This window comes from Odocoileus virginianus, chromosome 31 (assembly GCF_023699985.2).
Source record: "Odocoileus virginianus isolate 20LAN1187 ecotype Illinois chromosome 31, Ovbor_1.2, whole genome shotgun sequence".
In the NCBI taxonomy this organism is placed as follows: Eukaryota; Metazoa; Chordata; class Mammalia; order Artiodactyla; family Cervidae; genus Odocoileus; species Odocoileus virginianus.
The window spans coordinates 6,870,713-6,885,733 of NC_069704.1; the positions used below are offsets into that span (position 1 = coordinate 6,870,713).

At 46.3% G+C, this 15,021-nt stretch overlaps 1 protein-coding gene across 9 annotated transcripts in view; it reads left to right on the forward strand.

Annotated features, from left to right (window-relative positions):
- The window catches only part of ASTN2 (astrotactin 2), a 996,620-nt gene extending 984,340 nt beyond the window's left edge, over positions 1-12,280 (forward strand). For all 9 annotated transcript variants that reach the window (XM_070459205.1, XM_070459200.1, XM_070459201.1 and 6 more), the window contains one exon: positions 11,449-12,280. In XM_070459205.1, coding sequence (XP_070315306.1) covers positions 11,449-11,686 — 238 coding nt within the window. In that variant the 3' untranslated portion in view covers positions 11,687-12,280. The remainder of the gene's footprint in view (positions 1-11,448) is intronic.
- Positions 12,281-15,021: the final 2,741 nt, after the last annotated feature.

Genomic DNA, 15,021 nt, shown 5'->3' on the forward strand with positions numbered 1-15,021 from the left:
CTTTCTGGTCAGTCAAAGAGGCAGAACAACCCACTCCGTAATAGACAGTGATAACCCGCTCACCTCCAGCCAGCTGGTCACCAGCCACTGGCTTCCAGCCCCTGACCTGTGCACCCAGCCTCCTCCTCCTCTGGTCTTTCTAGTCTCTGGAGGGAATCCGAGGTTTTTCTGATGCCCTATACTGGCATGAGCAGGAATGAAGACAGCTGCATCCTGATCCATCCTGGCACTGCTGATAAACTCACCGTGCAGCCTTGGGCTCTGGGCCTCTCTGGGCCTGAGTCTCTTCATCTGTAAAAGGACAGTAGTCCTTTCTTTCTTTTTGTTCTTTTTTAAGCAATGAAAAATCTGTTTTCTAAATAAAGCTTACAAAGAGCCCCAGCTCTTAGCTAGAATGCTACCTCCTCAGGGAATCCTCTAAAAGTTCTGCTCTATCGCAGCCTCGGGTGTTAATTCTCTGTGTTGTAGCTACTGGTTTTAGTATCTTATATTGGTTATGTATTTTGTGGTGGTGGCGGTTTAGTCACTTAGCTGTGTCCGACTCTTGTGACTCTGTGGACTATAGCCTGCCAGGTTCCTCTATGCATGGATTCTCCAGGCAAGAATACTGGAGTGGGTTGCCTTCTCCTCCTCCAGGGGATCTTCCTGAGCCAGGGATCGAACCCTCATCTCCTGCATCTCCTGCATTGCAGGCAGATTCTTTACCACAGAGGCATCAAGGAAGCCCCACGGGTGAGAGAGGGCAGGTAAGAGAACATACTTCAGTCAGGAAGGACAAATCTCAGGGCAGTGGAAAGTTCAGGGTGAGGAGGAGAAGGGAAGACCGAAGCAGAAGTCATATCATAATGGCTCTTTACGAGCCCTGTTCATGAGTCATTTTTCTTCCAAAAGCTGGGTCAGTGTTCTAAACAGGATCCAAGTGGGTAGATGTACCATGCCTCTCAAAGGCTGGAAGTCTGCAGAACATCCACGTGTAAAAGAGAAAGAATACGGCCCGGCCTTGGGTTTCTGTTGTAGCTTCATCACTCGCTTGCTGTGCAACCTCGGACAAGTTGCCTCTCCCTCTGAGCCTCATTTGCAACATAAAAGGGCTGCAAAGACAGGGAACCAGCCAGCCCTGAAGGTCATGGAAACCAGAGAGGAGACGCAGCAGACGTGTCCTTTCACCTCTAGCCCAGCATGGCAGGTTCCTCAGGAACCTAGGATGGCTAGGACAGTAAGAGTTTTTCCCAGGAGCACCCTAGTATCATGAGATGAGCTCTGTTAGGATTCCGCTGGCCTCTAACCACCGAGCCCCCAAATGTTCTCTGCATCTCCATGGATCTTTGATCGGGTACCCCCATAAAGTTTAGTGACAAAAGGGTGACTCTTCCTGCTACGTAAATCCATCAGGCCAATGTCCTCTGGAGCTTGGTTCCCATGGCAACCACAGGTTCCTGCAAACAACTGCTCAGAGAAGACCTGCTGACACCCAGCTGTCCCAGCCATACGGTTCCTATTAGAAGACCTGAAAACCTTTACTTACAGGTGGTCAGGGATCAGAATTTGCTCCAGCCAAATACCCTTGACCTCTCCTGAGCTTCTCAATCCTCTCAGGTATGTCTAATGAGGAGGGAGAAGAGAGTCAGCACTTGAAGAGATTTTGTTGCAGTGAAATTGAGTAAATGAGTGAATAGAGTAAATGTATGTCTAGATAGTTCTGTTTTTCTTTATATCATATAATGCTTTATTTACATTTTGCAAATCACTTTTACGTTAATTAATTTGAAAATATTTGCTGCATTTTTCCAAAATATCTTTATTTTCTTTTTTTTGACTCAGTTATGTATGTGTATGTATTCTTTTAGTTAGAGGATAATTGCTTTACAATGTTGTATTGATTTCTGCCGTACAGAAATATCTGCTGTGTGACTCAATCATAAGAATACATATGTCCCCGCCTTCCTGAACCCCTCCTACCCCACCCTTCTGGGCTGTCCCAGAGCACTCGGTTGAGTTCCCTGTGTTAGGGAACAGCAGCTTCTCACTAGTTATTTATTTTGAATGGTGATGTATGTTCTTTACTGCTGCTCTGAATCTGTCCCACCCTCCCCTTCCTCCACTGTGTCCACAAGCCTGTTCTCTATGTCTGTGTCTCTATTCCTGCCCTGCAAATACTTTCATCAGCACCATTTTTCTAGATCCCATCTATATGTGTTAATATATGATACTTGTTTTTCTCTCTCTGACGGACTTCACTCTGCATAATAGGCTCTGGGTTTGTCCACCTCACTAGAAGTGACTCAGCTCCATTCCTTTTTATGACTGAGTAGTATTCCATTGTATCTATGTACCATAGCTTCTTTATCCACTCGTCTGAGAATGGACATCTAAAGTGCCTTCCGAGGCCTGGCTGGGGTAAATAGTGCTGCAATGAACACTGGGGTACATATGTCTTTTTGAATTATGGTTTTCCCAGGGTATACGCACAATAGTGGGATTGCTGGGTCATATGGTAGTTTTATTCCTAGTTTTTTTTTAAAAAATATATCCATACTTCTCTCCAGAGTGGCTATATCAGTTTACAATCCCACCAACTGTGCCAAACTTTTTCCTTTTCTCCCCATCTTCTCCAGAATTTATTGTTTGTAGATTTTTTGATGATGGCCATTCTGATTGTAGGTTTGATTTGCATTTGTCTAATGAACAATGTTGAGCTCTTTTCATGTGTTTATTGGCCATCTGTATGTCTCCTTCAAAGAATTGTCTGTATAGGTCTTCTACCCATTTTTCAATTGGGTTGTTTATTTTTCTGACATTGAGCTGTATGAGCTGCTTGTGTATTTTAGAGATTAATCTGTTGTCACTTGCTTCATTTGCAGTTATTTTCTTCCATTCTGAGGGTTGTCTTTTCATCTCATTTATGGTAGAAATACTGTATTTCTGTTATCAGCCCCTGTTGTTTCCATGGTGGACATTGCTAATAGATAACAGAGATCATTCCAGGCTTGATTCATTCTAGGCTGTTTCTCAACATAACCAGACAAGAAGCTTTTCCCATCTGAAAAGGATTAGAACATGCTATGAATTGTCATTGCTTTGTTCTTCATGAAAATATTCAAGCCTGGGATGTCAGTATACATTCTTTGGTCCAAGATTATGTTAGCTCTTTCCTTAGATATCGTGGATTCACTCTCTTGGAATTTCTCGGATGTTGGAAACAAGAGCAAACTTAGGCTCCTAGAACCATACTCCTATCATTTCAGATGCATTTTCATTTTTTTCCCTGCATATTTTGACATTTCAGAAATCAAGATGGATTGTGCACAATCGATGTGCATATTATGTTGCATTCTTTCTTCATATCTTGAAAGGCTGTTATTAAATCAATAACATATCTTAAAACTGACAATGTCTTAGATAAATATGAGCAAGACACACTATGAGTTTGAACCAATGTCCCACAGAACATCCCCCCACTAATAATATAGTGATGTACATAATTATCTTGTTATTCAGTTGCTAAATTGTGTCTGATTCCTTGTGACCTCATGGACTGCAGCACACCAATCTTCCTTGTCCTTCACTATCTCCCAGAGTTTGCTCAAACTCATGTCCATTAAGTCAGTAATGCTATCCAACCATCTCATCCTCTGTCAACCCCGTATCCTGCCCTCAATCTTTCCCAGCATCAGGGTCTTTTCTAATGAGTCAGCTCTTCGCATCAGGTGGCCAAAGTATTGGAGCTTCAGCTTCAGCATCAGTCCTTCCAATGAATGTTCAAGGTTGATTTTCTTTAAGATTGACTGGTTTGGTCTCCTTTCTGTGCAAGGGACTCGCAAGCGTCTTCTCCAGCACCACAGTTCGAAGGAATCAATTCTTCGGCACTCAGCCTTTATTGTCCAACTATCACATCCATACATGACTATGGAAAAACCATAGCTTTGACTATATGGACCTTTGTTGGCAAAGTGATGTCTCTGCTTTTTAATATAGCTTTGTCATAGCTTTTCTTCGAAAGGGCAAGTGTCTTTGAATTTCATGTCTTCAGTCACTGTCTGCAGTGATTTTGGAGCCCAAGAAAATAAAATCTGCCACTGTTGCCATTTTTTCCCCATCTATTTCCCATGAAGTAACGGGACCAGATGCCATGATCTTAGTTTTCTGAATGTTGAATTTTAAGCCAGCTTTTTCACTCTCCTCTTTCACTTTCATCAAGAGGCTCTTTAGTTCCTCTTCATTTTCTGCCATTAGGGTGGTATCATCTGCATATCTGAGGTTGTTGAAATTTCCATCAGTTCCAAACTGAAATACTTTTGGGTTTGTTGAGATTTAGTCATTCTTACCATCAGTTTAGAAATGAGCTCTTGGAAGGCCTCATGGTTTCTTATGAGAGAACAAGGAGGACACAAAGCCAAATGTAAATATTTTTGCTAGTCACCTTACAAATCGTATTTCAAACCTGGTGTTGAGGAAATATATTTACACGGCAGTACCCAAGCTTCTGATTTTCTGTTTAATGGGGGTGGTCTGAGGCTAAACTTGATGTGGATATTCTGAAAGTAACCCCAGTGAACCACTGGGAAGCCATAAAACCATGGCTTCATTGCACACATTCATCATACCAGCTTTAAAATGTGTGTATGTTGCATGTTTTCAAAATGGAAATGCCTTTTATTGTATTTTGTCTTAAAAGTAATTCTTGTTCATTCTGTAATGTGTAAATGAGACAGGTGTATGTGTGTGTGTGTGTGTGTGTGTGTGTATGTGTGTGTATAATTTCAAACTGAAATGTTATTCCCTGGACTCCTAGTCTCTACCCAGAGGGAAAATTGTTAACAGTGTGCACATACTTCTCCAGAGATCGATGTGGATGTGACATGGATATGCTCATGAATAAGGAAACTGGTTCAGACTTAAGAATACGTTGACATCTATAGACCACATAGTTCCATTTCTGTCCACTCTGCTATGTAGATCAAATACATTCGTTTTGCTCTGTTTTCTGCCTATTTTACACTTAATAGCACAAGTCTTTTCCTATGGATACATATGTACATATGCTGGCCTTTTAAAGGCTCCTTCAATGATATGAATTTATCACACGTTAATTTAGCCCTCTGTTAAAGAACAACTAGATTTCTTACTTTTTTTATTATAAACAAATATGTATAAACATTTTGCCCAGTTGCCCAATTTCTTCCTTAGACCCACGTGATGCTCCTGCGTCCCTGAAGGTGTTACCTAGGTTTCTGGCACCTGGTGGGTCCTTGGTCACCTGTCGTCATTGTCATCCCTGATCCTCAGGGTTCTCCCCTCTTGTTTTCATTTATTAGAACATCATAACTATTTTCCTAAATGCCCACCCCCCTTCAGGGACACACTTGATTCTTACTTGCAGCACTTCTGTAGCAGACTTGCTTTTGAGACAACGTTCGGCATTGTGATCTGGCTGCAGTTTGCACATGTCACTCTTACCAGAAGCGAGTGGGGTTCTCCAGATGTGGCCTGACACGGGCAGCTCGAATGGAAGTCCTTATTTCCCTGAATCTGCCCTCTCTACTTCCAGAGGTGGTGTTCCAGCCATGGTGTTTGCAACTGCGCCATGCCCTTGACTCTCATTAAGCTTGAGGTCAGCTAACACAGAGACTTAGGCTTAGCTCAAGGAGACAGAGATTAGGGAGAGAGGCCAACGGAAATGTTCCCTTGCTCTCTCCTTTTTTGCTCCATCCCGTGGCCCCCTTAGAATTAGATCTCTGTCCAATAACTGTGTCAACAGTGAAGTGGGTAATGGTGCTGGGAAGAGAGTGGTCACTTAAGCTCCTGCAGTTCCCGGAGAAGCGGCGTCCCAGCCTAACCGCTGACTCTCACAAGCCATCCCTGTCTCAGTCTCGCCTGCTGGTACAGTGATAGATTAATGTGCGCTGTCCCTCCTTCCCCTCTGGCTTCCCATCCTGCCAGGCCTGTGTCCTGTCTCCAAGGAGAGGAGGATTTCATTTCCGGTATTTGAGAAAAGTGGTCACTCTGACCTGTGCTTCCCCGCCCCCCCACCAGGCAAAGCTTGGGGGCATGCCTGGCCTTTGATTTATGAATCTCCATTGCTTGCAATGTATTACCCTGCAATCTCACCTCCGGTCTCTCACCCCGCACGCCCCTCCAGCCTCTGAACACCTCCAACCCTTGTCTTCATGGCTTCACCTTGTGAATTCTCCTGCCTTTGTCTCATTGCACATCAAGGTGTTGAAGCATCATGTATGGTGGAGGAAGAGCAGGAGGCAGTTAAGCGAACTAACATTGGTTTGGGTCCTGTTATGTACATATTCCTTGTTGGATGCTTATAGCAGTAGTTTCACTGCAGCTGAGCAGTAGTCCTACAAAATAAGTATCTCTATCCCCAGTTTACAAATGAGGAAACTGAGGCTCATAAGAAGTGGCTTGCCCTAACACACTCTGGAGCCTATGTCCTTTCCACTGCAAAATATCTTGGCTAACATTGCTGAGAACTAAGCAAATCACCCAGGTCCTCTCATCTTCCAGAAACACTGCTGTTCTCATTTTACTGATGCAGTAACTGGGAGTTAGTGGCATTGAAGAGCTTGCTCATGATCCACGTAGCTAAGTGATAGAACTAGGATTTGAATCTGGGACTTCAAAACCAAATATGTCATCTCAGCTCTAGACACTCAGAGCCCTGATTCTAGTTTTGCTTTTGTTATTAACTTAAGGTGGTCCTTTAGGCAAATTGTTCTCTCATTTCAATCTTTAGTTTCCATCTATACAAAGGCTTGTCCAGTTTAGTTCCAAGATTCTTTCTATGGGAATGGCTGGGCCCTTGGAGACAAAGCATTTGGACATCTTAGAGGACTTGTCTTCCCAATCTCATTTTGTATTTGTGACTTTGTGGCTGTCTAAGTCAGACAGTAGAGGCTTCACAGGTGCCTTAGTGGTAAAGAATCGACCTGCTAATGCAGGAGACACAGGAGACATGGGTTCAATCCCTGGATCAGGAAGGTCCCCTGGAGGAGGAAATGGTAACCCACTCCAGTATTCTTGCCTGGAGAATCTCATGGACAGAGGAGCCTGGTGGACTGCAGTCACTGAGGTCACAAATAGTCAGACATGACTGAGCATGCTTGCACACATGCAAATCAGACGACTCTCCATTGCCCTCAAAATAGAATACTTTACCATGGCTCAAAAGAGTCTGGATGGTCTGCTCTCTACCAAACTGAATCGTCTCCCACCCATGCTTTGCACTAACCATTTCAAAAAACCCGATGGCTTATGCTGTCTCTAAACCAGTGAGCAGCTTCCTCTGCCTTCTCATCTACCTGAGAAATGTCTGTCACCTTTGAACAACTAGCTCAGATGTCATGCCCCCTGGGAAGATTTGTCTGAGTCCCCAAATTAATAATTGAATGTCCACGTTATATATTCCCATAGCTCCGAGCATATTCTCAAACCTGGAACTCTGCTTCTGGATTAGAAGCTGTTACTATTTCCATCTGTCTCCTGGCAATGACTTAGAGAAGTGCTCAAAGCTTGATCCAGTACACAAATCATGGTGCTGGTGGTGCTAATGATGCTTTTTCTACTAAGAGTTTTGCACATATTAACTTATTTAATTTTTGCTTCAACTCTATAATGTGGGCAAATGTGATCCCCGTTTTATGAATAAGGAAACAGAATAAGTAGCTTTTTAAAAGTAGGAAAAGAAACAGGCCTGCATCCCTAAGTACAGTGACAAGAAACACGTAACACCTGGGTGTGTCTCTTCCTGGTTTCTTTCTGCTGGTCTTGCCCTCCCCCAGTTTGATTCTCCTCAACGCAGCCAGAAATGTTTTTAAGCAGTTTGTCTCTGCAAACTGCTGCTTGGAAGTCTCCCATAACTCCCCACTTACCCCTGTGGAGGGCTGATTATAAATTCATTGATTTCTTTTTTCATTTTTAAAATAACCTTTGTGGTAGACCTTCCTCATGGCTCAGTCAGTGAAAAAACTGCCCGCAACGCAGGAGACTTGGGTTCAATTCCTGGGTCGGGAAGATCCCCTGGAGAAGGAAATGGCAACCCACCCCAGTATATTCTTTCTTGCCTGGAGAATCCCCTGGAGAGAGGAGCCTGGCAGGCTACAGTCCATGGGTTTGCAAGACTCAGACTGAGTAACTTTCACTACTGCCTACTTTGTGGTAGACCTAGTTATTATTCCCATTTATGGATAAGGAAACTGAGGCACAGTTGGTGAAATAACGTCCTCAATAGCACAGAGCTAGTAAATGTCTGCGGCAGGATTCGAACCTCAGCAGTCAGGCTCTCGAGCCTGTGTGGTGCACCATTATTCTATACAACCCATGCCCCAGCTTCTAAGCTCCAGTGGCCTGGTTCCTGCCACTTCTCCAGTTTCCCCCTGTGAGCCCACTTGCACACTGTCTTCCATCTCTAAACCCCTTCTCTGTGTGCCTTCCCCTAGCCTTCCGATTATGCATTTTCCCTCTTCTTTGCCCAAACCCTACTTATCATGGAGGCTCAGCACAAGTTCCCCCCTTTCCAGGAAGTCTTCTTGGATTTCCCAGTCCCCCCCCTGCACTGTCCTGTGTTCCCCACAGCTCCCACGTCTCCACTTATCCTTGCTCTCGCCACCTGCCCTGCAGTTTTCCACTTGTGTATCTTTCCTACTGAAGTGGGAGCTCTGCCATGTAACAAATGCTCAGCAAAGGAGCAAGCAGTGAGTCTGCCTCCTTTAACTTCACCCCCGCCCCGCTCGTCAAAGGAAGAAGCGGGTTTGGAGATGTCAAGTCAAGTTCTCCAGGACACAGAGCTATTAAGGAGCAGAGCAAGAGCTGAAATGAGGTGGCCTGGGAATAAGCTCCTCTGGTCCCCGCCCCCCACCCCAGGGAGGCGCCTGCCCGAGGTGAGAGAGCCCTGTGGGGCAAGTGTGATTATGAAGCTATGAATTCTTGGCACCTCAGGAAATATTCCACCCAAGTGGTGAGCTATACAAAGAGGACTTTTTGAAAGGCACCTCATAAATCGTGCCCACAAGACCTACACACATAAGCCCGGCCCTTTTCCAGCCGCCACGCAGGTGCCTGACACAGTCTCCCATTTGTGGGGTCTGCTGTCGTAAAATGCCTCCCTCCTGGGGGTCTCCAAGGGGCACGCAGAGGACAGCAGGAGAGGGCCTCGCCTCTGGCCCCTCAGGATCTCCAGGCATCTTGGAGATGCGGAGATGTAGCGGAAAGTGGATCCCACGTGGAGCCGGACACCCGGACGGCAAAGCTGACTTCTGGTGTGACCCTCTCAAAGCCTCCATTTCCCCGCCTTCATGAGACCATGTTGTTGGTTCTCAAATGGGGCGATTTCTTTTAAATCTTGACTTCTTTCTGCGGTGCTGGGTCATCGTTGCACACGGCTTCCTCTAGTTGTGAGTGGGAGCTGCTCTCTGGCTGCGGGGCTGGGGCTTCTTGCTGCCACGGCTTCTCTCCTTGTGGAGCTCGGGCGGTAGGGCACGCAGGCTTCAACGTTGCGCTGTGCAGGCTTAGTTGCCCCATGGCGCGTGGGATCTTCCAGGACCAGGGACCAAAACCGTGTCCCCTCCACACGGCAAGGTGGATTCCTAACCACTGTACCACCAGGGGAGCCCTCAAAGGGAGTGATTTTGCTCTGCAGAGGATATTTGGTAATGTCTGGACGCAGTTGTATTGTTATGCCTTGGACTGCGGGAGCAGGTATCTTACAGGCAGAGGTGTGGGGATGCTGCCCCTCCAGAAAGAAGGACCCAGCCCACATGTCGACAGTACCCTGTTGAGAAACCTTGGGCTAGGTGATCTCAGAGACGCTTGCCTTAATTTTCTCTGCAGCCGCCAGATCTCCTTGAGGAACCTCTCTCTGGTGCTGCATGAAGAGCGCTAGATAAGTTCCTAACGATGATCACCATAGTCCAAGGCAATTCTTGCCATGAGTGTCCGGCATGACCTTGATCCTGAGACATCATCACAACAGTTCTCACCCTTTCCTGAGGGCGTACTCGAGGTCAGCCTTTGGGCATCTCTCTTAGCTAATCTCACAACCAGTTTCTGAAGGTAGGGCTGCTATCACTATTCTAGAGACAAGGAGAGTGAGAGGCGTCTGATTTGGGGATACAGATATAAAGGCTTTCGTGAAGTAGAAGCCCAGAAGGCAAGCTTTTTTTTCTGACTATGAGAAAAGAGTATGAGAGAAGAGCAGTAAGACAGCAGGCAGAGGGACATGGTGACTGTTCAGACCTAGTTCAGCTTGATGTTTCAGCTTGGTCAAGGGGTGTCATCTCTCTGAAACTTGGGCTCCATACCCATTGAATCTAAGGGGAAAGGATAGTATTTTCAGGGTTGTTGTGAAGGTTAAATACAGATTTTAAACTGTGTATACACCCAGGTTGGATGCATGAGACAAGTGCTCAGGGCTGGTGCCCTGGGATGACCCAGAGGGATGGGATGGAGAGGGAGGTGGGAGGGGGGATCAGAATGGGGAATACATGTAAATCCATTGCGGATTCATGTCAATGTATGGCAAAAACCACTACAATATCATAAAGTAATTAGCCTCCAACGAATAAAAATAAATGCAAAAAAACAGTGTGTATACATTGCTTACCCAGCATCTAGCATGTGGTGTTAATTTATTTTAGTTATCATTCTTTTTGTCATTTATCATCATTATAATAATTATTACTTGGCTAGAGTTCTAAGGCTTATAAGTTTTATGTTTTAGACGTGAATATGTTAGGTCAGAACTTACACCTCTCTCTACTGTATTATTATTATTTTTTATTATAGTTTCTTTACAGTGTTGTATTAGTTTCTGCTTTACAGCCAAATGATGTAAGCATATCAACTGCACGCATAAGCATATCTCCCCTGTTTCTTGGATTTCCTTCCCATTTAGTTCACCGCAGAGCATTGAGTCGGATTCCCTACACTATACAGTAGGTTCTCATAAGTCACCTGTTTTATTCATGAAACTGAAAAAGTCGCTCAGTCGTGTCTGACTCTTTGCGACCCCATGGACTATACAGTACATGGAATTCTCTAGGCCAGAATAGTGGAGGGGGTAGGTATTCCCTTCTCCAAGGGATCTTCCCAACGCAGGGATTGAACCCAGGTCTCCAGCATTGCAGGCAGATTCTTTACCAGCTGAGCCAGCAGGGAAGCCCATAGTATATACATGTCAATCCCTATCTCTCAATCCATCCTACCCCCCTCCTCTCTTGGTGTCCATACAATTGTCCTCGCTTTCACTTTTTGCACATGGCACAAGTGAAGACAAATTCCAAATGATTTTTGAACAAGCGTTCACAATATCACACTTACGGCTAGAAAACTGTTGGGACAAGAAGCCCTCATCCGTCCGCTGAGCTTTACTGACCACCTGGAAGTCCTGACCCTTTGACCTGGGCTTCTCCAGCTTCATCCCCGTCCCCTCCTGTCTTCCAGGAAGGCCCACCTGATCCTCCGGCGGCTGGAGAGGGTGAGCAGCCACTGTTCCAGCCTCCTGCGAAGCGCCTACATCCAGAGCCGCGTGGACACCGTGCCCTACCTCTTCTGCCGCAGCGAGGAGGTCCGGCCCGCGGGCATGGTGTGGTTCAGCATCCTCAAGGACACCAAAGTCACGTGCGAGGAGAAGATGGTGTCCATGGCCCGGAACACGTACGGGGAGTCCAAGGGCCGGTGAGGGCGGGCGCCGCCCTCCGCGAGCACAGAGACTCTCCGGGGGAGGCGAGCGGTGCTCTCGTGGATCCGGGGCCTGGCGGGCGGGTGGAGCTCAGCTGAGGATGGGCCGGACGGAGGAGGCGTGCCAGCAAGGCCAAAGCAGACTCTCTTGTGGATAGCCAACGGAGAACTTTGTCACCACTGGAATTCTTCATTTGCCCCCAGCTTTTATTTTTTCTAAGATATCATTTGACTCTATCAAAGTCTCTCCTTTTTAAACTTTTTCTTACGGATGGCAGTCAGTCCTGAGGCAGGAGCTTTCAGTTGGAGACCCAGCGGCCTTTCCTCTTCTTCCTTCCTCCTGCCACCCGCCCCCTGGCTTCCTTCCTGCTGTGGACCCCAGGAGGAGCCCTGTGGTGAGCTAGTTGGACCCCCTTCAGCATCAGGAAGGAGGCCCCGAGGATCATTGGCAGTGAGGAAGCTTGGGTCTTTAGGACTTTCGTTTTCCAGACATGTTTGGGTTGGCAGGACCCCTGCCTCTTCCTGCTCCCCGTGGGTCTGCCCAGAGTCCCCGCAGGACTTCCCATGCATTAAAAATTCCTGTTGTCTCTCTCTCTCTCTGCTTGGGTTGTGTTTCTTACTGATGGGGGACCTCTATTTATTCACTCAACAGGTATTTATTGATTCTCTACTATATACCAGGCACTGGGCAATCAGCTAGAGAACAGATTCTCCCTGTCATCAGGGAGCATACAGTCCAATGGAAATTACAGAGAAGCAGCCAGTTATTTCGGGCTGTGGTAGGGGAGGAATGGAGATTCTTCGAACTCATTTCTGGGTCACGAGACAAACGAAAGGGGTTCCAAAACGCTTTCTTGAAAAAGTGATGCTGGTATCCAAAAGATGGGGGAGAGGGAGGAGGATTAGCGCCAGGCAGGTGGGGCACCAGGAACAAAAGCCCAGAGATAAGAGGAAAGGTAAGTCAGTCAATGGACATGAGTTTGAGCAAACTCTGGGAGATGGTGAAGGACAGGGAAGCCTGGCGTGTCCCAGTCCAAAGAGCAGGATACAGCTGAGCGACTGGACAACAGCAACGTCATTCAGAGGCTGAAAGCACTGTCATTGGGAATGGAGATCAAAATAGGAAGAAGCAGGAGGTAAGGCTGGGAGCTGGGCAGAGCATTGGAATCCGTGGACAGAGGTCTGACTATGTTTCAAGTAACTGAGAACCACCGCAGAACATGAGCAGAGGAGTCACCACGCTCCTTAAGAAAAACCGTTCCAGCGCCAGCATGGAGGTCGGACTGGACAAGGCGTTGCAGAGGGTGACTGACTACTGTCATTTTCCAGAAGCGATGGCAGACTGGACCCAGAGGTAATGAGGGAAACCTTCCACCACTAAGTCTCCTTTTAAGTGGTAATTGTCTACTTCCATTGTGTTGCGTACTGGGGAGGGTAATGAGTACAAAGAGACTGTATAAGTTCTTAAGCTCCTGGCAGTAGCTCAGAGACGCTGGCTTTCTGGAGGAAATGGGATGCAGGTCAGTCATTTCATAATGCAGACATGATACCTGTTAAAGAGTAAAGAATACACTGGGAATTCAGAGGGGGAATTACTGAAGATCAGTAAAATAAAAGCGGTTGAAAATAAGCTTCCTTCTTAATTTTAATGAGTGCTGATAATATCCATAATCCCTCCCCCACCCCCCAAAAAACCTACATGCTGAGTTGTTTTTCCCCTCTAGGATCCTCATAATCCACACGGGGAAACAGAGCAGAAGCAAATTCTTCCAAAAGACTCTGGTGCCTAAAGATCTGCTCAACCTCCAACAATCTAAGCCCCAAGGTGCTCTTTTAAGAAGTTTTCCTATTATTGGATTTACATTTCTGCAAGTATATAGATGGAATTTAGGGCTTCCCAGGTTGTGCTACTGGAAAAGAACCTTCCTGTCAAAGCAGGAGACATAAGAGACACAGGTTTGATCCCTGGGTCGGGAAGGTCCCCTGGAGGAGGGCATGGCAACCCACTCCAGTATTCTTGCCTGGAGAATCCCCATGGACAGAGGAGCCTGGCGGACTACAGTTCATGGGGCCACAAAGAGTCGGACATGACTAAAGTGACTTAGGAGGATGCATAGGTGGAATTTAGATGGATATATTCCCACTACAGTGTTGATGACTCTTCTTCTTCTTCCTTCTTCCAAGGATAGTATATTCAGAGAAGAGTAAACATCTTAAAAGGAGGATGAAAAGAAAAGGAATAGTTATGATTCACTGAGTACTTACCTGTCTTAGTTATTGTATAACGGAGCACCATAGACTAGGTGACTTATAAACAATGCAAATTTGTTTTTCACAGTTCTGGAAGCTGGAAAATCCAAGGTCAAGGCATCAGCAGATTTGGTGTCTGGTGAGAGCTGGTGAGTTCACAGGCAGCCGTCTTCTTGGTGTGTCCTCATGTGATGGAAGGGGAGAGGGATGTCTCTGGGATCTCTCAATAGAGCACAAATGCCATTTGTGACCACCCTCATGACCTAATCATCTCTTAAAGGTCCCACCTTTAAACACCAGCATATGGAGATTAGTTTCCAACATATGAATTTGGGGAGAACACAAACATTCATTGTATAGCATTTCCAGGCTCTATTCAAAATTGCTATCGTGTGTACACTTTCCTGAACCCTGGGCCCCAGGCCTTCACCGAGTCATGCTCTTGCTGTAGTATCCATTGTCTTGACACAACCTGAGGAAAAGCTTAGCTCAACAGTTGCATAAAGGTTAACTCTCCAGTGTTCTGGGGCTGTGGTCTAAGCCCGATTGTTTGAATCTGAATCTGTCACCATTCACCAGCTAGTGCCCTTGGATGAGTAATTTGATGTCAGTGTCCCCATCAGCAAAATGGCGTAAATGTCAGTCTGTCCTCATGGGGTTATTATGAGGTTTGAGCGTGATAGTAGTTATAATGCACCCAGCACAATATATGGTAGGGTCTTTTTTCCTTCCCAGGTGGTCCAGTGGTAAAGAGTCTGCCTGCCAGTACCAGAGATGCAGGTGATGCAGGTTCAATGCCCAGGTTGGGAGGATCGCCTGGAAGAGAAAATGGCAAGAAAAAAGCAGTATTCTTGCTTAGGAAATCCCATGGACAGAAGAGCCTGGTGGGCTACAGTCCACGGGGTCGTGAAGAGTCAGACATGACTTAGCAGTGACTGCACACACACAGCCCAATAGCATGAGGCCCAAGAAGTCCATGCTTCTCTCTGGGGCTCTCACAGATGGCTGAGGCTTCTGGGCGGCCGCCCAGTTTGCCAACAGTGGCTGGCCCCTGAGAACGTCCACCAGCAGGCTGTCCCCAGCTCA